Here is a 27,347-nt window from a genome sequence, read left to right on the forward strand (position 1 = left end):
GTTTAGAGCTGCAGAGTTAGGGTATTAAAACTGGGTTTGTGGACTTACGGAGGGGTAAAATTCTGGAATAGCCACTATGGTGCATTTAATGGGATTTTAGGAAAAGGTTGCTAAGTAGTTCCAAGAGCATAACTGAAACATGAATTTGTAATGCATGCAGTCGAGTGCAGTTATGTGACTTGTTCCAGGTTCTTCAGTTCTAGAAGAGCATCAACATTGAACAAAGGCCAGAATTTTAAAATTCATTGTAGGTTGGCCTATTAAAAATACATGCTAAGGTTAGCAGTTGGTATATTTGTCCATGAATTCTCCAAAACTAAACTTTTTAAAAAAATTCTGAATATAAAGAGAATATGACTAATTATTTTATTTACATCATGGGACCTAGTTAAGGATATCATTGGGTAAGTGATCAAACAAGCCCTTAAATTGGACACTTACCTTCAGCCTCATCAATGAGTAAATACATGCTGAGCCCTCCTGTGCACCTAACAGTGGGAGGGGAAGGGAACCCATCACACATTATCCATTTCTAGACTTACAAGAAAGAAGAACTACATTGGCAAAGCAGGGTAGGCTGCTATTTAGACTGAATTAGTATATACTAATACATACTAAACGAAATGAGCAATCTACTAGAGAACAAATAGTATGTAAAGCACCAAGTGAGCAATGCTAAGACTGAGAGATACAGAGCCAAGAAGAGTGATGTTCACTGACCTAAACATAAAGTCTAACTACTGAATAATAGGTTCTCCATACCAGTCAGTCAATCATTGCTTTATTAAAGGGATTCTCAATGTGCTTCAACAACTCCTTGTTCATTTACACACTGATGTCATCATTTTGTTAATTGTGTTAAGCCGGAGATGGATGGGGTGACATATTCTAAATAATATAAGGAAATATTACATATTATTTTGCCTAAAACACAATCTAATTTTTGCTGTATGTGTTGAATCACAAAGTATGTCTTAACCTGTGGCCAAGTTCCAGTATATTTTCAGTTTTTCAGGTATTTTTTATTTAAAAGATTAACTTTTTAGAGGGCTGAATTAATTGTCAGTATTGCTATTTGTTATTTGAAATAGTCTGAGATCTCCTCAAGACTTAAGTAAATCGTGGTTCACATTTGGTTGTAGATTTAAATACCAACCCTTATCTTCTTTGTCCTTCTACCTGTCAGTGATTCTCCCATGAGACATTGTCAGAAACTGAAAATAGAGTAGTTTATTTGAAAGACCTTATGGAGTTTATATATATGTGGTATTATTATCTATAACAGTACTGAAAACATGAAAAGAAATGTAGGTATTAATTAGATAATGTTCTCAAAACACGAAAGCCATTCATTCACAATAAAAAGATTCTGCTCATATATTGTATATAAATTATTAGCTTCTCAAAGGAAAAATGTCATGAAGAAATGTAAGAGATGTGATTTGAAGCTTCTTCTCCTCTTTTTCCTTTTTCCTTATTATTCATATAATTTCATTAAGATATGGCACTTATTTGTTTATGAATGCTTGCCAATGGTTCTCTTTTTTTTCCTGTATTTTTAAAAATCACAATTGCTTTTTCCTTCTACCCATTTTATTCAGAAATGACCAAACACACTGTGTTGTAATTCTCTGTGAAATCTTAGAATTAAAAGTGTGTCACTGATGGGAGATTTGGAAGAACTGAGTACATCAGTCAATCAGTTGGGGGCAAAATATCTTTGAATTTAAAAATATATATTTTTTCTGTACAGAAGTATGGTTCATTAGATTGTCAATCTCAAACCTGAAAGAATATCTACTCTTTTCAACAATTCTGAAACAATAATTAATGGGAAGGTTTTTTGTAATGGAAAGTTTGAACACATATGTCACAATCTTAGATTTATCAGAATGTGATTATAACATTAAAGCTATGTAAATATTATTAAAGAAACAATAAGGTATTGTAGCAGCATAATGAGATTGTACGTTTTTTCTCAATCAGATTTAGATATACTCTTAAAAAGACTTAGCTACCATAATTTAGAATATAAAATTTCAGAGTGTGTTTATCTGGCATACTTTCACTAAGAAGATGTTTGGATTTATTTTAAATAAAATTGATAATGAGAAGAATAATCAGATAAATAAATCAACAGGAAACAAACTTTTTCATGTGTGTCACAACCTAAAATATAGGCTCCTGTTTCCTCAACCATGGATTTGCAAAAAGGCATTTGGTAGCTTACAAAATTGTTATACCTAATTATCCATACCCATAATATGCCCTATAAAACTGCTGTCCCTTGTAACTGTTACAGTAACTTGCTTACAGACATCAGAACATTCACAAAGTAATTGATCTATCCTACCTATAATGGCAATGTCTACTATAGATATTCTGGCAAAATGTTAACAGCTCACAAAGAGACAAAATATATAAAATCACTTAACAAATTTCATAGCATAACAATCAAGTATAACTGCAAAATTGGAATGCAGCCATTATAAAACAGTGAACAGTGACCTAAAGGCAATGATTGCTATCTAGGCTATCCATGCTAATCTATGAACAGAATCTCTTTATTATGAATGAATAGCTTTCATTTTTTTGAGAATGTTATCTAATTAACACCTACATTTCATAGTATTACCATACTATGGTATGGTAATAATACCATAATACCATCAACTTGTATCATTGCTATTATTGCAGGAGCAGAGGCACAAATACCCAGAGGATGTGAGAGAAAAAGAAAATTATTTCCCATCTCCATTCAAACCCTACCTTTGAAATATGTTCATATCTACTGGCATTATTAACTAGTGTCATGTTATTTATGGGGCACATGCAGTTTGCATGGGGCTGCACCTGTTAAAAGCTGAGTCTTCATTGGAGAATGAAAAATGAAAGCATTACTCTTTGAAAATCAGGGTTTATCTTAGAAAGTAACCTTGGAAGCTAAAGACTTTCACAGGAAATTTTAACTTAAATCCACCAGTGGTTAAAAATTTGAGAATAGGATTGTAGAGAATTGAGACAGGCCACCAAGATGTATTGCACAAGAGTACTGTAGGCAAATATGCTCAAGAATGAACTGATGCATTGACTTACCTGAGACGGATACCATGTTGCGCCAAGGTCAATGACTGTATAGAGTGGATACTTACTAAAATGAATGCACTAGTCAGATATATGAGAATCACAATCTGAAATCTTTTTAGGAATAAAAACAATTCTTATTCCTGATTTGAAGGATATAGAATACAAATAGGTACCTTTTCAATTTTGTTACAAAACTTCATTTCTATCTTTATTCATTTCTGTATTTATTTTAAATACAAGCAAAAGATACCCCATCATAATTCATTGCGGATGATATCCATGCTATTCTGATAACTATTTTGCTATTTCTTAAAAGTGGGAAAAAGTTAGATTGGTTGTCATGTCACTGACATGAAATCCACAAGTATCAATGGTTTATAGAAGTCCAATATTACATTGACTTAATCTAATAATCAGAATGAATGCTAAAAAAGACCAGAAGCTTCCCATTGCATTTCAATGTTCTATACCAACTGTTCATTGGCAATAAAATTATTTATCCCATGAGAATTCAAAGACAAATTTTGACATATTCAGGAGACAATTATTGTTTTATTATATTTTCCAAAGAGCCATCAGAAACATAATTCACTTTCTTGAGCAAAATGTATACACATTTCTCTATTCTATATACTAGGTAGTATACCCTCTTTCAAAATTTTCCCTTAGTTGTATTCTTACTAATTCTAAGCTAATATATTCTGAAATTTGGGGCTTCATCCTAATAATAAGGATCTGGGACTTAACAGAGAGAGAAAAGGAATCACATAGTGAAACAAATTTAAGTAATATGAATTAACTTTTTTATGGAATAGATTTTTTGAATGATTATAAAAATGTTTTCCTTTAACCGAACAATTATTTATCTAATTTCATGAGCCTAATACTGTCTTACTTAGACTCTTGAATGAAAGAATTAAAGGAAATGGGTTTTCATTGCCTTTTTACCATCTCTTCTTCAATATGGAACAGGCTATACAGAAGACAGAAAGACAAGTTTTAAAAAGGGCTATTTAGGGGAGGAAGCATGGAGTCAGAGCTGGTTTATAGTGATACTAAAACAAGCTGACCTATCTTGCAAAATGCTTTTTAACACAGTGAATGACTGAGGACCAAAAGACACTACAAACTAGCTGCGCAGTAGCATCATTTCCAAAAGGGCAATGTGCACACACACACACACACACACACACACAAACACACTCTCTCTCTCTCTCTCTCTCTCTTTATAAAAAGAGTTCTAGAGATAAAACGAAAAAAAAAAAAACCTTACTGAAAAGTCTTCAAAGATTTTCTTGAGTTCTTTGTGACCATGCCTTTCAGCAATATGTGCTGGATCTGAACCCTCGAAATTTTTCATCTTAGATGCCCAGGTTGCTCCTGAACATTGAAGCAAATGAATAGCCAAGTTCTTTAAACCAAATTTTGCTGCACAGTGGAGAAGAGTTGGGAGTTCTTTGAAGTGAGTACCTGTAAGCATAAGAGGTAAAAGGATTAATATGTTTTTTATCATGTCTGGAATTCCATAAGAAAAAGCCAAACACAATCTGCTCCTCACAGTAATTCTCACAAAGCAGAACAGACTTTCAGTGTGATTTTGCATATAAGAAAGCATCAGTGGTTTTAACAATGAGGCACCTCGTCCTTCCTATTTCTCATCATACAATAAATATAAACTAATATTCTCACTAGCATTAATGCCCCCCTCTTACTTGGGGGGTAAGTTTAATTTGGAAAGGTATACCAACCTCTTAAATACAAAATAAAACAGAACACAAATATCATATTGTAATAACTCTTTATAATATATTTTAACATGAGCCAAATGCTAACAATATTAAACAGGTCCATCTATAAAACCTTTCTGTTTTCTATTGCCGTGCCTAGTTTGCTGCCTTCTGTGAAATGGACACATAATTGCTGGAGGGGTTATATTAGATTTCTATGTGATTTTTTTCTTTCAAAAAAGGAACTGCAACAGAAAATATAGGTGAGCGCTTTTATAAACATCTTAAGTATGGAAATTTCCATCAGGATTTTACAGCTTTCATACCAGTGTTTCAGGGTTGGAGTTTCATAATTAGTTATTAGCTATCAATTAGAAATATTAATTATGTATAACTATAAAATGGTGAATGTAAACAGCTATCTCAATGGAAAAAAAACACACACAGATGAATGATGGTTTGTTATTATTCTATACTTTCACACCTAGCTGGAAAAAATGTGTCACAGAAATTACACACCAGCTTGCTTGAATAGCTGTGGCATTACCAGAAGCAAGCAATGGGAAGACTTAGGGCAGCAGAAACAAAGGTGTCAAAGCAAAAGTCAATTTTCTTCCATAATGTTTTGGAAAACTGAATTCGGCTTCATTTACCTCTTTGCTATTTTGTAGACTAAAGGAACAAAAAAGGAAATGAGGAAATGAGACTTTGAGTTTTCAATTCACTTGGGTGTCTCAGGGCAGAATAAATTATTTAGTTTGTTGGTCTGTATATTTTAATAGAAAACAAAATAAAAACCTCCAGGATACATTAAGAAATTTGCTGTAAGGAAATATTTTACCCTTCAAAATGTGTTAGTACTAAATGGCTATAGGTAAATTCCATGGTTATATTTCAATGATAAATTCGTATATGGTATGCAGTGGGTCAAAATTTATCAAATATTTTATGAAGATGAGCTTGTGAAAGCTGCAATTGTCTAAAGTAGGTACCATCTTCAAAATAAAAACGTAGTTTCTTAAAAAGGTATTAATGTATAATTTTTAAATTTATTTTCATTGAAAGTCACCATGAAATATAATTTTCTTCTGTGATTAAACCAGGGCAAAGTTAATGAAGAAAAATATTTACATGATAATGTCAGATTTCTACACACCCTTGCTCGTGTCTCTCACTGACACATCGTACAATAAACAAAAAACTTCACCTGGCAATCAGTGCTTTATGCATTATTCCTGCACACTGCTATCTTGGTGAACTTTTAAATCACTGTCAACTCAGCTTAAAATGCTTTTCTCATTAAATAAATGTTTAATCATTTTGGGAATACAGTCACCTTGTAACCTCACCGACCTCCTGTCAGTAAATCCCTGAAGTTTAAGATGATATAATATTAGAAACAACAACAACAAACTTCATTAAGAATCTCTCCTGTACATCCAAAAGAGTAACCAGGACTGTGACAAGTGGTCATGGCTTTTCAGGCTGCCTTTCTTAACAGTTTTGCGACTCTGAACCGTGTTTTCTGATACGTAAATGGAAGAAGTTGTTAACATTATAGTGATAGGAAAGGGCGCTACAGGTTTGAAGGTTGGCTTCTTTAGCTTTCATGTCTCTACTTCATTTTTAGTGGTAGCTGAAAATCCATTCATCTACTAGAATAGTCTGTGAGGGGACAGACATGAAAGAGCCTTAGAGGGTATCTTTTCAGTTTCCTACCCAGTAATAGAATTGTATTCCTAGAGTTTGTAAGAGATGGTCTGGGTACTGCTTGCATACCTCTAATGACAGAGTGTCCTTTACTTCCTAAGGCAGCCCGTGTCTTGGTTAGGTAACACTGATTATTAGACAAGTATTACTTCAGTTGAGGTGAAATGTATTTCCTCTATGTCCTCAAGTATTCTCATATCCTTTGGGCAATACAGAACACGACAATCACAAAAGCACAGGCTTAGAGTCGGTATTCACTATGAAAACTTCAACAAACTACTAATTATCTGAGCCTAAGCCTTCTCTTCCAAATTTGTAGGGCTATTGAGATAATTAAGTAACGTAACACAGAAAAAACGCCCAGCGAAGTGTCTGAAACATAACAGGCATTCAATAAATACTCTCTCTTCTGTGTCAATAGTTTAAAGCATCCTTGTCTTAATTCATCTTTGTTCCAACCTTAAGATCCCTAATTCTTTTCATGATTCCAAAGCACTAACCATCCTGAGAGCCTGACCCCAGAATAGTTGGTCCTTTATCAAATGATGAATCAGTTTTAAACTGGCCTAAATGATCATTTACAACAACCCTTTTTATTACCTTGGTTGAGGTTATTTTGCCTGCTTATTTTCATTAAGCTGGAAATGCTCAGCCTGCTAATATACATGGTCAATAACTAAAATTTTTCTAATTTAAGTTTTTTAAATTAAAATATGACAGAGTTAACCTTTCAAAGAATTTGAAATGATTCATAGGAACTATGTTCGTTATTTTAATGTTAATTAAATCCTGAGCTTTGGCATTATTTTTGTCGAACATCAAATTAAATACACTCAGCATATGGACCTAATATCGTATTTCTATATATGAATGAAGATATTCATGTCAATACAGGTATGAGTATGCTAAGAACTAGTTTAGGCTTTTATGTATACTTTTTGTAAAATCATGCTTTTTACATTTTCACCTTGATTTGATTATTATGAGAATTTGAGATATGAATGGATTCCTCTGTATCTGGAACAGGCATGTTTGTAATCACACAATCGCTAACGTTTTTGTGTAAAGATATTTACATTTCTGGGGCTTAATTTTTTTAAAATAAAAGTATAATTTAAAATTGCACTGATGAGGTTGATGAGTTTTAACAATTCTATACACCCATGTAACCACCACCCGAAACAAGCTAAAGAAAGCTTCTATCACCGTAGGAAATACTCTCATGTCTCATTCTAGTCAGTTCTCCAGTTCAGAAGCAACTACTGTCTATTTTTATCAACATAGGTAAGCTTGATTTCTTCTTGGATTTCATGTAAGTGGAATCATATATCCTTGTGTATTGCATTGTCTTCTGGCCTCTGTTTCTAATGAGAAGTCAGATATCATTCTTATAATTGTTTTCCTGTATGGAATGTGCGTTCTCCAACACAAACTCTTCATCTTCTCATACTTCCCCCACTCCCAGCTACTTTTAAGATTTTATGATTATTTTTGATTTTCAGCAGTTTAACTGTGGTGTGTATAGGTATGATACTTTTGTATTTATTCTGCTTGGGGGTTACAGGGCTTATTGAGTCTGTGGATGGATGTCATTTATCAATTTTGGATCCTTCTTGGCCATTATTTCTTCAAATATTTTTTTTAAAGATTTTATTTATTTATTTGACAGAGATAGAGACAGCCAGCGAGAGAGGGAACACAAGCAGGGGGAGTGGGAGAGGAAGAAGCAGGCTCATAGCGGAGGAGCCTGATGTGGGGCTCGATCCCACAACACCGGGATCACGCCCTAAGCCGAAGGCAGACGCTTAACCGCTGTGCCACCCAGGCGCCCCATATTTCTTCAAATATCTTTTTGCCTCATTCTCTGTCACCTTTACTAAGGGAATACAATTACACATATGTTAGATATTTAATATTCTATACAGTTTGGATCAGAATTGAGTCAAATTAATATGTAGATGAACTGAACTTGTTCTTTTTTATGGCTTTACTTTGAGTCTAGACTTTTCATCTCTTTTTCAGTTTGAATAATTTATTTGGACTGTCTTCAAGTTTACTGGTTCTCTTTTCTTCTTTGTTGTTTCTACAATAAAGCCCACTTAAATTTTAAAAATTTTCTGATATTGTATATTTCTAGGATTTCCTTTTTTATTATAATTTCTATCGCTCTGATAAAATTGCCATCTTTTTACACAAGCTGCCCAACTTTTACAGTAGATTCTATAACATATCTATCATAGTTATTTTAATGTTCTATCTGATAATTTCAACATCTGGAGCATTTCTGTGTCTGCTTCTAATCACTGGTTCTTTTCTTGACCAATGGTCACTTTTTATTTCCTTCTTCATATTTCTTGTAATATTTTATTGTACACTGAACATTGTATTAAAGAACCAAAGTAGATAATGTTTACCCCCAGAATAAGGCATACCATTTCTTCAGTCCGACAACAACACTTGAGAACAGAGTCAAATCTACCTGTCAGTGAACTGAGCTTCGTCATTTTTGTGTCTTTACTTAGCTTCCACTAATGACTGGCCTCAAATGTTTTGAGGGCAGGAACATAGTTTTCTTCAGCACAGGTGGGGCTCTGAGTCCTACTGAGACTCAAGAAAACCCAGCTGCTATACAGACTGGCTGTTAGCTTTTGGGTCACCAGATATTCTTTTTTTCCTCCAGTCCTGCCTCCAGACTTCACATCAGAAGATCTCTCTCGGATTTAGTGCGGCATCTGTAGTACACTCGGTTAAGGCAGACTCCTTACCATTCCAATAGCTTGGGGTTTCTTCCAGCTTTTATGCCTCTCTGTATTTAGAACTTGCTTTCCATATGGTAATAGCTTTGGTGGGGTTTGCCTCAGCAAACCTGTCCCCTCCTTCACTCTTCAGCAGCCACTAGCGGGCCTTCAGGGAAGACTCAGAATGTTTTCCAAGGACTCTCTCAGCTTTCCTGTCCTCCAGTCATTGGTATACTGGCTCTGTGCACTGATAATAGCCTACAAAAGAGAGGTAGTGGGTGATGCAGACCCAATCTGCCACTGGGGCTCTTTGAGATTTCTGTCCATCACACTAGCCTAAAATACCCATTTAAAGTTTGCTAACTGTTCAGTTGGTTTCTCTTTGCTCCTCATCAATAGTGAGTTCTTATTGCTCTGTAAAGGATAAAGGAGGTCATGAATTTCTTCTTCCTTATGAAGGACTTGTCCCTTTCTGGAATTTGGTTCATTTAGATTTCTTTTGTCATTCATTTTCTGCTGGATTAAAGATGAGAAACTGATTCTGAAAATCATATTGCTTGTTGTTCTTACAATGGGAGCAATAGACTCTTGTGATGTACATTGTAATGAGAAACAAAAGTCCTATTAGTCTTAGCTCACACACCATTTAGCGATTTTCTTAAAGTTACATTTATTTTATAAGCAGTTTATAATCTTACTTATTGGATTAAAATAATGGATTCCTTAAGAAGACATAAAAAGTCTTTTCGAGTTTGCTTAATCTGTAGTGTACATCTGCTTCATTTCATGGAAATTTTCATTGAATTAAGATTCACTGCATCTATTTTTATTATCAAGGTGTAAATAAGAATCCATGATTCACACCAAAGTGTGCTCAGTTTGCTTTTGACTTCTTTTTCTAGATGATATTTTCAGTTTCAGTTGTTTCAACCAATGTTTATTGAATGGTAATTTCAGAAGAAAATTAAATGTCTCCCCTTTTTCAAGGAAATTCCAATTTCACTAGTTTTGCAAATAAAAATAAATAGGTGAGTTGGTACATAGTAAAGAAATTGAGTCATATATTTGTTTGTGCTAAGCCATTTCTAACAGTTCAAGGTAATCCCTATAAAAGGTGGCCAATAATTAGATTGAAGTAATCAAACCAAAGCTTTCAAAAGATTAACCTAGCTCACCAGAATAATAGAATGAGAATATACCCAAGGTTAGAATATAAGCTTTAAAAATTTAAAAGATGACTATGCAAACTGGAAGTGCATGACCATGTAATCCATTTGTTCTCATAAATCACTATCTGGAATCATAAATATTTATTCACTCAAAGTAGAATGACCACGTGGCCACTTTAGGACAAAACAATGAAGCACACAACAAAGAGAAGATAAGTCAGGAGATCTGCTGTCTAATCCCAGCTCAGCCACTAAATCTGTAATGCTTAAGAAAGTTCCTTCATCTCCCTGGATCTCTGATTCTTCATTTACAAAATTAGAGGACTGGGGACTTCTGGTTTTCTTTTGGGTTAGAAGCCATACCACAGATGGTTTTAGGGTAACTTTCCCTGGATGCTACTGAGATATCAATTAAAGGAGTAAGGATGATAAAACGTTAGTATTTCTGTGGATCTAATAAATGGAGCATTGCTGGGTGTATGAATGTGATTGTTCCGTGACAGGAGAAGCACAAATGCAACATGTGAGGTGACATTCTCGGCATCCTGTCGAAATAGTAAACATAGAACCCTACTTAGAATTTCAAGCAACAAAAAATACAGCCAGGGTTATTATATTTCTAAAACCTTGACAGTGTAAATTAAATGCAGAAGGGAAATAATGTTCCATCAAATCCCTTTGCTGCAGTTTTGTTATCTTTTGTATTACATACAATATGAGTGGGAAGTGCATAGATACACACTTTCGTATTAATCTTAATTTCGTATTTACCACATTAATTATTGCAATTACATTCTTGTGACTAAAATATTCTCTTAAATAGTTAAGAGAAAATATTAAAAGTTGTATCCAATTTGTATGTCCCTTGTTAATTTTCTCAGGAAACTTCATGTAAGATTTTTTGTTTTTACAAGTGTTTTAGTTACAGTGGTTAAATTCCCAATCAACATTATATTCAAATGAATCCTGGTTTCATCTTAGTAAATAAAGTTCAAAATAACATCTTTTATTATTATAAACTTAAAATTCTAAAACTTAATACTTATTTATTTTGAGAGGCAATATCTTGCAGTTAGTTAGGGCTTTGGAACTAGATTGGATGGATGGAATCCCAATTCTAGCATTTACTAATGGTGTAATTTGGACAACTTACTTGAACCTTGTGTCTCGATCTTCTCAACCTTTAAATGAAGATGATAACATCTAACCAATAAACTATTAAACCTAAGTCCAATGTATTCTTTCAACAAACAAGTACTATTGATCCTCATTATTCAGGAATTTCATATTTGCAAATTTTCCTTCTCATAAAAATTTATTTGTCCCCCCCCACCCATCAAAACCTGTGGCCCTTTTGTGGTCATTTGTAGACATGTGCAGAGCAGTAAAAAAAATCTGAGTGCATGTTCCCAGCTGAGGTCAACCAAGGCAACACCCTGCTTTCTTATTTCGACTCTCATACTTTAAACAAATGTCCTCTTTGTGGTCTATGTAGTGCCACATGTTTCCATTTTTGTGGGGTTTTTTTGTTGTTGGTGGTGATTAGTTGTTTACAAAGTGGCCCCCTGGCATAGTACAGAGGTGCTGTCTGGTGTTCCCAAGCACAAGAAGGCTGTGATCTGCTTTATGAAGAAAATAATTGTGTTAGATAAGCTTCATTCAGGCATGAATTATAATGATATTGTTGGTGAGTTCAATGTTGATGAATAAAAAATACATATTAAATGCTATGTTTTTAAGCAGAAACATGCATAAAATGAGGTTATGTATTGATAGGCTGGCAAAAATATGACTAGAGGTTTGCAGGAAGCTAATCCTGTATTTCTCCTCAAGCAATGTTCAGTATTCTCTATTCAGTGACTTTATAGTACATAACTACTATGAACAATAAGAATCAATTGCATTGTAAAGCAATCTAAAGGCCCCTTTTCCCTTTTGGGGAGAGAGTTCAGCATTTGTTTCCCATTGTAACATGGTTGGGCATTTTCAAAAGTATGGTGCCTTCTCTTCTTTCTTCCACGTGGTGAAGGAGTCTCTGGTGCAGTCCTGCATGTTGCTTCTCAGGGTCAGGGAAGGCGTCAGCCTAGAGTAAGCTGTAAACATCTCAGCGCATGATTTCTGAGGCATTCTCCCTGCCTGTCTCTGTGTTTAGGGCTTACAAGGTTAAAATCCAAACTGGGCATGGTTAGAGCCCACATTGGCAACCACCCTGGAGGTAGAAAGAACAGTCCTAGGGCCTTGACTCTGTCTTGTTTATTTTCTCACTTGCCAGGCTTAGGCAAAACAATAGGAAAAATCTAGGATGAAAGTGAATCCTTACTCTGTTGTTCTCAGATAATATAAATTCCCTTGAGTGATTGTAGATCTTTTTAATGTTGGTAGATTCTGTATATTCTGTTGTAATTCAATGCTTAAGATTTGGGAGTTTTATAAAGCTATAAAAATAAAGTTCTGGAAGATTGATGTTCTGGCATGCAAAACATCTGAATGATGAACTGACAAGAAGCATGAGAAATGAATGGAGCATGTAACCTTGAATCCAGAAAGAGTTCATTGTTCACTGAATACCCTAATAAATAGAATCCACCATAAAATTAGTAGTAATAAGAGGAGGAGAAAGAGGAAGAAGGAAGAGAAAGGGAAGGAAATATGATAGCTAATGAATGGAGTTGAAAAGGAGGAATTGCAGGCATGTGGTGTTAGAATGAGTGATAGCAGAGCAGCAGAACATGTAAGCAGCTGGTTGATTCAAGATAGTCTGCTCCCAGAGAAGAGTATTTGGGGACACACTGTAAAACACCTTCTTATCCAGAGCAGTGGTCAGGAATGGCCAGGGAAAAATAATGCAACATGTCAAACAAGACTGAAGTGATCCATGAGGCCACAGTAAACAGCCTGGGAGTTTGGACCCCATGCCTGGAGGTGATGTTAGGAAGCAAAGGGAGGATGTATAGTCCTTATTAGCAGTTCTTGGAATGGTATCAATTAAAATTAAATCTCATAGCATTTGAGCAGGTTTATTATCCATTCTCCACAATCTAACTGAGACAGTGATGAAGTAATAAAAAGAGTGGGGCTGCTCCAAGTTCAACCAATCCAGCCAATCTGTGGCTAATCTCTGTTTAAAATAAGAAATCTCCAGAAACTTTATTTCTATAGATGTGTGACTATATTCTGTTCCTCTGTGTTCATTTAAAAATGACTTTTGAAAATTACTTTGTCTTTGCTGAATCTTGACAGTAAAAAACCAAAACCCAAACCAAAAACAAACTATGAACCTAGGAAGAAGCCAGGAAAGAACCTAGAAAGAGTCAGGAAATCTAGAACAACATAAGTGAGGAAACACGATGGGTGAAGCTGAAATGAGAGAGCTGGACACTCTCCCACGAGGCCATGACTTACAAGTAGGAAGCTACCCACTGGCCTTTGTATGGGTCTCACATGGAAACCCAAGGGATATGAACCACCAGGCAGTAAATCAACTTATCAGGCAACGATGTCTGATTTCAGTAGTAAGGAGTATTCAGCATTTTTCAGGACTTCTTATAGTCTTTAGTGACTGATTTATTCTTTAAAAATGTTAAATAATTTTAACAATAAAAATGAACAAAGGCAAAGAGGGAAATCTGGGCAGTATTGGGGGCAATAAAGGAACTGGTTAGAGCTTAAGATGACTTTGGGAGCACCATCATACATAATATAAGGACAGGATAAAAATAGAAGATAAGAATGTTTAGGGGAGCACACAAGTGTAGGATAAAAAATGAAACATGTTAGGAAAACCTGCTAGAAGACTTTCTCAGGAGCAAGGAGAAATAACTGATGGTCTGAATTAGGGTGGAGACACACTGAAATGGACAAGGAAGGACAGAAATGTCAGACACTTCAAAAGAAAAGTTAATAGGACTTGATGATTGAGTCTGCTGGCTCTGAAGGAAAGAGGAGATCCATGGCTACAAAGTTACAAGATAAGAGAAAGAGAAATTCATTAGGGAAGGTTACAATAATGGCCTCGGAGAAGTATCGGTATGGGTGTTGATGGGGTAGTTGCCACAATAAATGATATAGCAGTAAGTCAAATTAGACATATGGGTCTTTGAGTAGAGCATTATTGGCTATAAACTTAGATCCTGGGTCACCACAGAAAACTTGTTTTGGAGAAGAGTGAATATTCTAAGATGATTTTTTTAGAAGAGAAAATATTCTGAAATAAGGTCCCAGACATATTTTTTCCATATAAGGTAACATAATTACAGCTCTGGGAATTGGGACATGAATTTCTTTAGGGATAATTTAGTTTACCACACTAAGGAGGAGATGTTTACCCAAAAGACACCTTCATGAAACAGGAAGGTAGTAATAGCTCTACAATTCAGTATGCCTTAACATTCTAAGCAATATCTATTTTTCCTTGATTAAGGATTTATATGACATACACAAATTCAAATTATTTCTCTTAAGCACACTATCAACACATCCTCAGTCTATTAACTAGGATAGGATATTTTAGGATAATTTTCTATCTACTAGGTTACAGTTGCTTAACAAATCTATTGACTAGCATTTTTCAAACTGATTGCTAGGGATCCCAAGAGGTGTGTGGGTAAATTATAGTTGTTTAGAGCTGCTGACCACTAAACAATAGAATGGTGGTAAGTGTGATCATTACTTTTATGTCACCTGGCTTGGTTATGCTGCCCAGTTGTTTGGTCAAATATCAGTCTAGATGTAACTATGAAAGTATATTGTAGATACAATTAAAGTTTAAATTAGTAGACTCTGAGTAAAGCAGATTACCCTCCATCAGGGGAATGGGCCTCATCCCATTAGCTTAAGGCCATAGGAGAAAAGACCGAGGAGCCCCCAAAAGGAAGACATTTGGTCTCCAGACTGCCTTTGGAATCAAGACAACAAAATCAACTTCTGCTGAAATTTCCAGCCTGCTGGCATGACCTACACATTTCAGAATTGCCAGCTTCATAGTCACATGGGCCAGTTCCTTAAAGTAAAACTCCGTCTCTCTCTCTCTTTGTCTCTTTTAATGTATCCTATTGGTTCTGTTTCTCTGGAGCTTCCTGACTAGGTGAGGAAAATGACCATAGGGGTTTTGGTAAACCATAACCTACAGAAACAAGACATAAAAACAAGTTCTTCTGTGTATTTGAATTACTATCCTTCTCAGAGTAAGATGATGAGTCTTTACACCTGCAGTGACACTACAAAGATCTTCTGTAACTATTTGGTAATGGTAGAATCCCGAGAGCAAATGAGTCCCTTTCAGAAGTGAAAGATATCCAGGGATAGGTCAATAATAGAGTAGTGCTGAGGGGTTTGTGGACCTGTCAAGAATTTCAGAGGACAGAAACTCCAGGTTTGAGAATCAGTGCTGCACGTAGCTGTAAAAGTAAGAGGAGTTCCTTAAGTAATAACTTATTCAGTCTACAATAAAAATGCCCATTATCATTGTGTGTGTATATGTGTGTAATTGAGGCTAACCCATGCATAATAAAATGGGTATTACAGAGCCTCTTTCCTGTTATCAGTTACTAATGGACAGTGTTTATGTTTTTTCCTTAACCCTATGATAAAGTTATAGATTTAGACTTATTACTTTTGACCCTGAAAACTCTTTTTTTGTGTGGGCCCAGAGAAGATATGTGTTTTGGGTTTTTGAGCACAGAGAATTCAAGCAACATATTCAGAAAGCTCATATGTCATTTTTTTTTATTCTGCCAATGGCAGATACCGCAGATCAGAGGTAGAAAAGAATAGAAAAGTTAAAGTAATGACATTACAGATAGCTGCCTTATATTCCTACAAAGAAGAGCTCTTTTATTTTTGGAGCTCAAATATTATAGTCTATATGGATTGCTGGCCAGGGTCTTATTGATGTTATTCTGTAGTTAACTTGGTTGCCACTACCAAGTTAATTAATGTAGTAAGTGTTTATTGAGTGCTAGAAACACTTATAGGCACTGGGAATAAATCCATGGACAAAATAAACAATAAACAGAGCTCCATCCTAAAGGATAGTATTTGCCCATGGAGGCAAAATGGGTGCTTGGAAGGAAATCACGTACTATGAAATGAAAATCATCATATTTCTAGGATTGCAAAAAATAACATACAGAGCATCTGAGATAATTTCAAACTTGCTTCTATAAATTATTCATTAAAGTAGTAATTTTAAATAATTTAGCAAACACAATTCATAACCTTTCCTCTAAATTTAAGATCATCTCCCTAGGAAGCTTCCTCTGACTGCCCTTCTTCCTCTGGCCCCACGACACCCTGCATTACAGTGTATACAGGGCTGCAGTCGTTGAGTGGTTGGTAATGTGGCCACCTCAGCTGAGCTACCTGCATCCAAATCCAAGGTCTGCCACTATTTGGGCAAGTGATACAAGATCTCATTTGTAAAGCAGAGATTAAAAATAGTACTTTCTTCGGGATTCTTGTGAGGAATTGAATAAGTTAAAGTAAGTAAAGTGCAGGCGCCTGGGTGGCTCAGTCAGTTAAACGTCTGCCTTCGGCTCAGAGCATGATCCCAGCGTCCTGGGATCGAGTCCCACGTCGGGCTCCCTGCTCATTGAGGAGTCTGCTTCTCCCTCTACCCTTGCCTCCTGCTCATGATCTCTCTCACTCTCAAATAAATAAGTAAAATAAAGTAAGTACAATGCTTGCTCCTCACACAGAGTAGGAGGTGTTAGCTCTTATTGGCAGAAAGCACACTGTATCAGTGGCACTTATTTTTGTGTTTTCCCTGCCCTTGTCTTTGGTGCCCCCTGAATATATGGGTTGTATTTTATTTATCCCATACCTTCCTTCAGTATCTGGAGGAGTACCTAGGATAAAGCAGAGTCTGTTAAACTTCTAAGAATTCGTTAGGGTTTTTTGGGGTTTTTGGGGTAAAAATATGTTTTAGATAAGCACGCTGAGATTACTTCATTCCACAGCTATCCTTTAAATCCCGGGACACAGAGTTATAAAATAAAAAATAAATCTGATATCTTGACTTTAATTTTATTCATATCAATTTTGTTTATGTATATAACAGTACCACCCATTAGTGCTGTGTTTGCTCAGTGGTTTTCATTGGTGAGTCACAGACCAGTAGCATGAGCATCATCTATGAATTTGTGAGAAATATTAAATCCCTGGGCCCACCCCAGACCCACTGTATCAGAAATTCTGAGTAGGGCCCAGCAATCTGAGTTTTAACAAACCTTCCCAATAATTCTGATGTCCACCAAAGTGTAAGAGCAAAATGCTAAATACAAGAAAGAATGGGGCTTGGTTCAAATAATTAAGCAAGAGTGGATAGCCAGGAAAACAGGTTAACTTCACAGAAAGCTAATAAAACTCCAAAGAATACAAAGTCTGTCTGGGTAGACTTGTTCTCCATTCTTTTTTTTTTTTTAAAGATTTTATTTATTTATTTGACAGAGATAGAGACAGCCAGTGAGGGAGGGAACACAAGCAGGGAGAGTGGGAGAGGAAGAAGCAGGCTCATAGAGGAGGAGCCTGATGTGGGGCTCGATCCCAGAACTCCGGGATCACGCCCTGAGCCGAAGGCAGACGCCTAACCGCTGTGCCACCCAGGCGCCCCTTGCTCTCCATTCTATTCACTGTTTCTCCAAGAGATTTCCTCTTCTGTCATGATTTACATGTTTTATATATTTTTTTAATTTTTAAAAAAGATTTTATGTATGTATGTATGTTTGTATGTATATATGTATTTCAGGGACAGAGAAAGAGACAGAGCATGGGGGAAGGGGCAGAGGGGGAGGGAGAGGGACAAGCAGACTCTGCACTGAGTGCAGAGCCCAGTGGAGCCTGACACGGGGCTCAATCCCAGGACTCTGAGACCATGACCTGAGACAAAACCAAGAGTGGGGCATCCAGGCGACGGAGCCATCCAGACATCCCTACTTTGCATATTTTAAAATACCTTTTCGTGTTGTCAATGGAAAAGACTATAATCAAAGAGAAATTTTAATGCTAAAATATATTTATCTTTATTTCCTGGAGAAACATACAGTCTTACAGCAATCTGAGAATTATGCATTGTTAGAAACAGTATTTCAACCAAACATCACACAATATATTCTTACAGAGGTAATCTCCATTCAGATTCTGTGGATAATGAGCACGAAGGATATAATTTCTTATAGTCAGTCAGATATCATAGGTAGAAGTCATGCTTATTTCCCAGATTTCCTTTACTGTCCACAGTATCTTCCATAAGGATACAGCTTTTGCCATTCCAGCTCACTTTCCTGGCTTCCAGAATGAGCCAAGTCAGAAACTGGCTCTCAGGATAGGAATGCTATGATAGTAGCTGGACAGATGCAACCTACTGCTTTAGCTTTCAAGCCTCACCTGTTCTTTACCATGTGCTGTTAACCCTGCTGTTGCCAGATGGTTTGGATTCTCAGCCTAATCTGTTATTATTATTATTATTATTATTATTATTATTATTATTATTATTTACTTATTTGTTAGCCTGTCCCCTGTATATTATACTGCTATGTTCATAATTTTGTCCTGTAGGCTTCTATTCATATCTTATCCCAGTGTGTGTATATATGAACACATCCTTCAAATTTGGAGATGCTTAAAATGGGGGAAGGGTATAAACGAATGAAATTCAGGTTCACTGCAATGGAAAATGAACCTGAGAGGCAGTTAATTAAAACTTTACATAATCCTCTTCTCTGTGTCTTCTGAGTAGTGCTTTATTTCACGTGTTAACTATTTACATTCTCTGAATCAATCTGCATTTCCAATTACTTTTAGATTTTTTTGCAGAATTTTGGGGTCTTGGGAGTTACTCAAAACTATAATTAGTAATCTTCCCATTATTTGCTCTACAGATACTATCTATTGATACAGACTTTCAGGAGAAACTGATAGGTCAAGTGATATTTTCGGTGCAGTGATTTGGGGAATACATGAATCCACTGGGGGACGTTTTGGGCATTAGTGAATGATTTTGTAAGTCGCGAATTATTATGTGGCATTTTCCCACTCCTACTCTCAGTGGTAGGATAAGACATGGTTGATCACTTCTTTTTTTCAGAAACATTTTCTTTTCTTTTCTTTTTTTTAAAGATTTTATTTATTTATTTGAGAGAGACAGAGCCAGAGAGAGAGGGAACACAAGCAGGGGGAGTGGGAGAGGAAGAAGCAGGCTCCCAGCAGAGGAGCTTGATGTGGGGCTCGATTCCAGAATGCCGGGATCACGCCCTGAGCCGAAGGCAGACTCTTAACGACTGAGCTACCCAGGCACCCCAAGAAACATTTTCTTTACTTGCTCTCAAGACACCATGCTCCTACTTCAATGAGTGATCCTTCTCAGTCTCCTTTAATGGAAATGTCTCTTCCAGGCCTCTAAATATTGCATTGCCCAGGACTCAGACCTTTGCTCTGAACTACCCTCTCTACAAAATGGTCTCATCCAGGCGATGGCTGTGAATACCATGATGACCTCGTTTCTGGGCTTTTGACAATCTGTCAGCAAGCCCCGCCATCTTTACCTTCAAATATCTACCAAGTAAGTGCACATGTCATTACTTCCACTGCTACCACCAGGTGATAGCCATCTTTCCCCCCTCCCAAGACGACCAGAATGTTCTCCTGTCTAGTGTCCCTGTTTCCATTCTTATGTAACTATAACCTGTTCTCCGTGCAGTGGCAAGATACTATTTCTAACATGTAGATAATACCAAACCATATTATAATCTTTGCATGACATCTCACCACCACCCAACTTTCTACCTCCCCACTTTATTTTTCTCAAAATCAGTATTACTATTTAAAACAATAGTTCATTTTGTTGCTGTTTAATTGCTTATTCTATTGCCCTCATTAAAATAAGAGTTCTATGAAGACAGACTTTTGTACAATGGTGACCTAGAAGTACCTAGGAGAGTATCTGGCACTTTGTTTACCCTTGTAATATGTATGGATGAATAAGATTGCTTAACAGAATCTTTTAGATCAAAGTTCTTGTAACTGGGAGAAAATACACACTTGCAGGGTCATCTTTTTCATCTATAATTACAGACTTCTCAATTATTACAGAATATGTGTTGTTATGCTAATAGAAATGGAATAACGAGAAAGGATTACAAATGTTGAAATGTGAAGGGCTGACCATTCATATATGATTGCTGGGCTCCAGAGAGCACACTGCCTATCTTCACAGTGTTAGGATACATCCTGAGGCCAGGGAGGTTTCTTTGATTCTGTAGACATACTCTTCTTTCTTACCTATGCTCTCTACGGACTCAAGGCCAGAGGTGCCTTCCTTGTCTAGGGAATAATTCGAGAAGGGAAGGGAAGGCCAAATTTTGGCCCAGGTATCAACATTATCTTTTTTGCTTTCTTCCTTCCTTCCTTTCTTTCTTACTTTTTTTTAAATGTACATTCTCCAATCACAGTTATGAGGATTATAAGCATAACTTTTTAAACTTCTCACCTGGAGAAATATAGAATCTTCAAAGAAACATTGTAAAAGTGAATACCAGTAGTATAATACTAAAGGAATAACTCTTTTTTTGGTTATTCAAGTGGAAAACATTTTAAAGGATTCGAAGTGGTTATTTTTATTTTATTATTATTTGATACAAATTGAACCATCAGTTCATGAAATTAACTTGAGAATATGCTAAAAAATGTCCTTGGTAGAAGATGTGAAAATCTATATACCTGTAGGTTGAGTTATAAAGAAAATGAAGTGGAAAAATCTGTAATTTTACAGTCAATTTACATACCAAATCTCCAATTTACTCAATCACTACATGTTTTGATAGTGTGTTATGTGTCAATCTGTCCCTAATTTAGTGTATTTACTAAGCAGTGATGTGTTTGTAACTAATTTAAAGTGAGTTTATATGATTTTATTTTTTTCCTTACAACCCACTACTTCTTATCCCAGAATAAGGAATAATACTGACCATTTATTTTCCTTTCAGATTGATTTTTTCATTGCTTTTGATATCTTCTTCTCAAGTGATTTAAAATGAATACAGGTTTCCAGTTATGGAATGAATAAGGCACAGCCTAAGGAATATAGTCAGTGCATTGTAATAGCAATGTATCCAGACAGATGGTAGCTACACTTGTGAACACAGCACAATGCACAAACTGGTTGAATCATTATGCTGTACACCTGAAACTAATATAACATTTTGTGTCAACTATGCTCAAATAAAAGAATTAAATTTTAAAAAGAAAACTGAAAAGGTCCATACAACTTCATGTTTTGCAAAATTTATATTTTGGGAAGATATTTAATTAAAAATGTTTTTGTAAAATATTCCTGATGTTGATTCTATCTGTTCCTAATTTTTTTTTCAGGGAGTAAGAACAGTAATTCCTTATTTGCAAAAAGTCCTCTTTCCATATAGAGCTATGATATATTATAAGATACATGGCTCAATCTCATAGGTATCAAGGAAAGGAACAGTCAAAAATAATTAAAAATCATATTTTTAAAGTAATATTTTTGATGGTATCAAAACCATAAAACAATAAAAACCAAATCTAACAAAAGTTTAAGAATTTTATAAAAATATAATATTTTTGAAAGATAAAATAAAAGGACCCAAATAAATAATCATGCTTAGGGTCACAGAGAGTTAAGTATGATAAAAGTGGCAATTTTTATCAAATTAATCTATAACTTTATTTCAACTTTATTATTTAAAAGATTTTATTTATTTATTTGAGAGAGAGAGAGAGACAGGTAGAGCATGAGTGGGGGGAGGGACAAGGGGAGAATCAGACTCCCCACTGAGCAGAGAGCCATGTGAGGTTTGATCCCGGGACCCTGGGATCATGACCTGAGTGAAAGGCAACCACCCAACCAACTAAGCCACCCAGGTGCCCCTTTATTAGAGTTTTTAATGGAATTTGAGATGCTGATCCTAAATATCAAAGGACAAATAAAGGAGGAAGAAGAACAAAGATAATTTTAAGAATGAGGTGGGATGAATTCTAATAGATACCAAGTTTTAGAATGAACTTAATTATATGCCTATAAAATACCATATAAGCTAAAAACCAAGCAACTAAGTAGATATTTGCAATGTATAACACTGGTGAATAGCTAATATAAAGATTATAAACTGAAAAAGAAAAAAAATCCTGAATTCAATAAGAAAAAGATAGCAACCAACAGAAATACATGAACTCTATCAAATGGAAATTCACCGAAGGAAAAGAAAATTGTAAATAAACAGAAGAAAAGATGCACCACTATATTAATAATAACAATATTAATTAAACATACCTGTTCAACTCAGAAATTCTACTGGTAATTTTATCTCCTGAGAAAGTATCACACATATGCGTAGGAATTCATATGCAAGAATGTTGACTGCAGAATTAATTGCAATGATAAATAATTTGGAAACATTGCTATCTATTAATAGAACAGATACATATCGGGATATAATCAAATACTGTAATGCTATAAAATATTTCAAATAAATGACCTAGATCTACATATATATGTATAAATATAAAAAATTATATTGGGCAAAAATAGTAAGTTGAAGGAAAAAAATGTGATATCATTTACACGAAATATACAAAATTGCACAACAGTATATGTAAACTATGGAAACAAATGTATGTAGAAAAAGGATGAAGAACTATATTGGAATGATCATCAAGAAATTTAATCTAAAAAATTGAATTAAAGTAGTTCCTTTTCAAGTGTGTGGAATCACAGAGGGAAACACAGAAAAATTCAACTAGATATATAATGTTCTATTTCTTAAAAATAAAAGATCTGAAGCAAATGTGACAAAATGTTAAGATTTGGCAAAGTTAGGTGATGGGTACAAGGGTGTTTTTGTATTGTTCTCTATATTTTTCTGCATGTTTAAATTATTTGATGATATAAAAAGAGACAACCCAAGAGCATTTGGTTCTCCTCTACTTGGTAAATGAGCTATTTTCTGTGAACCTAAGGTATTACAAATTCAAGACAAATCTTAGAGCTACAGTGACTATTACACTTGTACTAAATATTCAGTTATATGCTCTATATTTTGTAGACGTATATGGAGATAATATTCCTAGTTAATACTTTCAGTTGTTATTGATGAGTATACACCGTCTTCTGTTAGATTAAGATATTGCAACTTGTTGAAAATGCTATGTTTTGACATATTCTAAAAACTGGTTTGGGCTTAATTAAGCTAGGACTCTCTTGGGTGAAGGTAAATAATCTGCCTCAAAGTAACTTAGTTTCGTTTCTCATGAACTGCCATTGGTGATTGAACCAGCAACTGTAGCCTCTTTTAAAAACAAGCCGAGCTATTTATTTTTTCCTATCTATGACAGGAGATTCTCTTCATTTCCGTCTCTGGAAGGGTTCTGAAGTTAGGGAAATTCATGTAGGTGCTGCAGCAAGATTTTCCCAAGATTCTGCAGAAGAACGCTTGAGACTCCGAACAGGGGGCGCTGCAGAGGGGCTAACACGGTGGTGTCTGCAGCTGGACTGCTCTGCCTCACCCCCATATAGTCGGCCGCCTTCAAACCAACTTCACAGTGGCCTATACCATTTATATATAAATCAACAACCAAAACAATTTGCTCAAAATTACACTCACTCTTACTTTAAGGAATGTACTCTGATATTTCCCATTCTAGTATCATGTGTATCAGTAGAAAATTGCCTGTTTAAAAACCCTGTATTTATTTCACTGTCCCCAGTGATTCACATACTGGAAAGTTGTTCACGAATTATTTCTATGACTGTTGTGTTCAAAAGTCCTACATGCCATGAACATATCAAGTTCATTTAGAAACCTTTTATTATTCCACTCCAAGGGAGAATTTTTTCCTATGGAATATTCTTTTCAATGGAAAATACTATTTTTAAATCAATAATAAAGCATTATAGGGTAAGAGAATACTAAAGTAGATATGATTTCTTATGTAATTTCTATGTTATCTCTATAATCCCACACTCCAACCCTGCTTGTCTGGGGAAAAAAAGGCAAGTGAGGAAATCTATTAGTAGACAGGAGTGAAAATGGCCAAGGCATGATGGCATGGAATAGCATTTTACTTATTATCAATGAAGTGAAAGGGAACTAAACCCAGAATTTACCAAAGTCAACTTGAAAAGAGAAGAGGATGGAACGACGATATAACAGTTTTGATTAATATAGCATTACCATCATATTTTTAAAGAACCATAGGTATCCATACATAATTCCATGGCTCACCCTTAGGGTGTGTCAACACCCAAGTATACCCTACCAATTCCTTATGACTATCTTCTCCACACAGTGCCTAACCTCCAATTTATTTCAGTTAAAATATAGAGTAATACATAATAAATACTGCATAAATAAAACATTTCACCAAATAATTGTAGAGCTGGCTTCAGGGATAGACATCTGGAACTATACCTGATTCACTGTTTACTAAACTTACCTCTCAGCACATCTCCAGAAATGTTTCTATAGAACTTCCTTAACAACCTACCATTTCTTTCCCAAACCCTCTTGCTCAATTAATTCCACCTCATGTATAATGGCCTCTCAAATTTTATCATCAATTTAACTTGAACATTGTGGAAATGCAGGTGCAAGGTCTTAAAGACAAGCTTCTGGAGCTGACACTAATTCAAGATTATGAGGTCAAGGAGGCAAGCAAAACATGAGTTCAGTCATATTCGTGTCTATCTTGCGTATTTTTGTTCTGTGATTTGTATTTTGTTATTTTGTACTTCCACTTGGAGGGAAAGCCTGATGTTATGAGGGTTGTTTACCTGTTACAGGTTTAACAGCATCTGTCATCTAACAATACCCAGCAACGAGGTTTCTGAATGAATTACCTAGATTATATTGAACTTCCCATTTTTAGCTTCTTTTTAAAAATGTAATTGTTTTATAAAAATCTTTTTCAAACACTAATGATCATTAAATTCTACTAATGGTTCAAAACTTTCACATACTACTAATTTTCTAACCTTTAGTAAAGAGAGAATAGTATTTTCTCTATGCCAAAAATCAGTATGAAGATGAATTATTTTGCTGTAGAAATCTGTAATATGTTGAAGAAACAAGGGGCTGAAAACTTTAAAAAGTACTGAGAGCTGGGACCCACTCCCAGATTCTTCATTGCTGGGGGTTGGTTGGGGGTGTGTGTGTGTTTGAGGTTTAGACATCAAATGTTCTAAAAGCTCCACAGCTAATTATAATATGCACCAAGTTTGAGAACCACTGCTCTAAGCACTTAATAGTCAGTGAAAGATCTGAGACTGGCAAGCATCAGCTTTACCTGGAAGTTTGTTACAAAAGCAGAAGCTTAACTGTATCCACAGTATCAGGAACTCTGATTTAACACATCCAGAATCCTTTTTCTATGAAAATAAGGGACCAGAGCTCTTCCATCCTTTCCAACTCTAAAATTCACATTTTATAAACTAAACAAGACACTGAGAAGCACTTTTAAACTTAGCTAGAATTCTTAACCCATATACATGAGAGACCATTCCACTCTCTCCAATTCTACAATTCTCATTCCACAAACCTGAATAAATGCAATGCTGAAGGAATTTGAAAAATTGTGTCATAATTCCATCCTCACACCTTTCCATGCACTTTCTCCTGCCTAGAATTCCTGTTTCCTTTCTCGTTCCTTATTGGAACACATCATTCAAGACCCAGGTAAAATCCTACCTCCTTTATGAAGCACATCCTGAAAAATAATATAGCTCTTCTCTAAAATTCTATTGCTGATATAATCAATTCCATAAGGTTTGGTACATTGTTTCTTTCTATTATGACTTATATATTATCTTGTTTCCCAATCAGATGATGAGTATCAGGAGTGAGAAATTATGTTATGTTTCTTTTCTACCCTAACTTAATGTCTAACCTTAGTGAGTTATATATTGTTAAAGTGTGTATGGGAAATAAAATAAGTTTTTACCACTCTCACTGGATTCCTTATTTAAAACTAGCCCATTATTAACCTTTCCACATAAAGTAAACTCATAATGTAAACATCTTACAGGTTTTTGCACATCCAGGTAAATCACAATTGGCTGTGACTTTAGACTCCTACTCTTTTCTTCCTGCTTCACTGAGGCTTGCCAGCCTAGGATAAAACTGTTTCAAATGGCATAGAAACTCTACAGAAAAAGCCACTGCTAAGTAGTCCTACAGTATACCTATAGTCGACCTCTCATATTCTTTAGCTTCATGCCTGTCTTACTCACCATTATGTCTCTATCACACTGTTTGGCACATGGTGGGCGTATAAGTGAATTATAAACAGTGTGTCAACAAACTATGTAGGAACAGACAATTTTGAAAATAGACTGCTGAGCTCATGATAAAATTTAGAAGTATGATTTTTCTTGTAGTAGCTCCTCTATAATGTTTCTTGGTATGTATATATATATATATATTTCTTTTTATGACACAAGAAACACAGTCATTGTAGAAAACACAGATTAAGTAAAATGAAAAAAAAAGATGTAATACCTGAAATTGCATAGCTATTGTTAACAGCTGCATGTCTGTCCAGACTATATATATATATATATATATATGTCCAGACTATATATATATATATACACACAAATTATATATATACATTTATATATATAAACAATATATACTGTTATACATATATAATATGTATATACATATATACTATTAAAGCCATGTACTGTTTTAAGCAGAAGATCACACTCTTTACTGGTATGTACCTTGCTTTATTCAATTAAGTATATATCAAAGCATCACTCCAGCCAGCAAATCAATTCATAATAAAATTTGTTTATGATGGTTGCATTAAAGGATGTGCCAAAATATATTTAATCAATTACCTAGGTTTGGAAGATTAAGTTATTTCTACTTTCGGTAATTATAAATACT

At 35.1% G+C, this 27,347-nt stretch overlaps 1 protein-coding gene across 2 annotated transcripts in view; it reads right to left on the reverse strand.

Moving 5' to 3' along the window:
* BANK1 (B cell scaffold protein with ankyrin repeats 1) overlaps positions 1-27,347 on the reverse strand; it is a 284,218-nt gene that overhangs the window by 145,780 nt on the left and 111,091 nt on the right. For both annotated transcript variants that reach the window (XM_045793699.2, XM_087863958.1), the window contains exon 7: positions 4,361-4,557. In XM_045793699.2, coding sequence (XP_045649655.2) covers positions 4,361-4,557 — 197 coding nt within the window. The remainder of the gene's footprint in view (positions 1-4,360; positions 4,558-27,347) is intronic.

Source organism: Ursus americanus, chromosome 8 (genome assembly GCF_024610735.1).
Source record: "Ursus americanus isolate L20-20 chromosome 8, mUrsAme1.1.p, whole genome shotgun sequence".
In the NCBI taxonomy this organism is placed as follows: Eukaryota; Metazoa; Chordata; class Mammalia; order Carnivora; family Ursidae; genus Ursus; species Ursus americanus.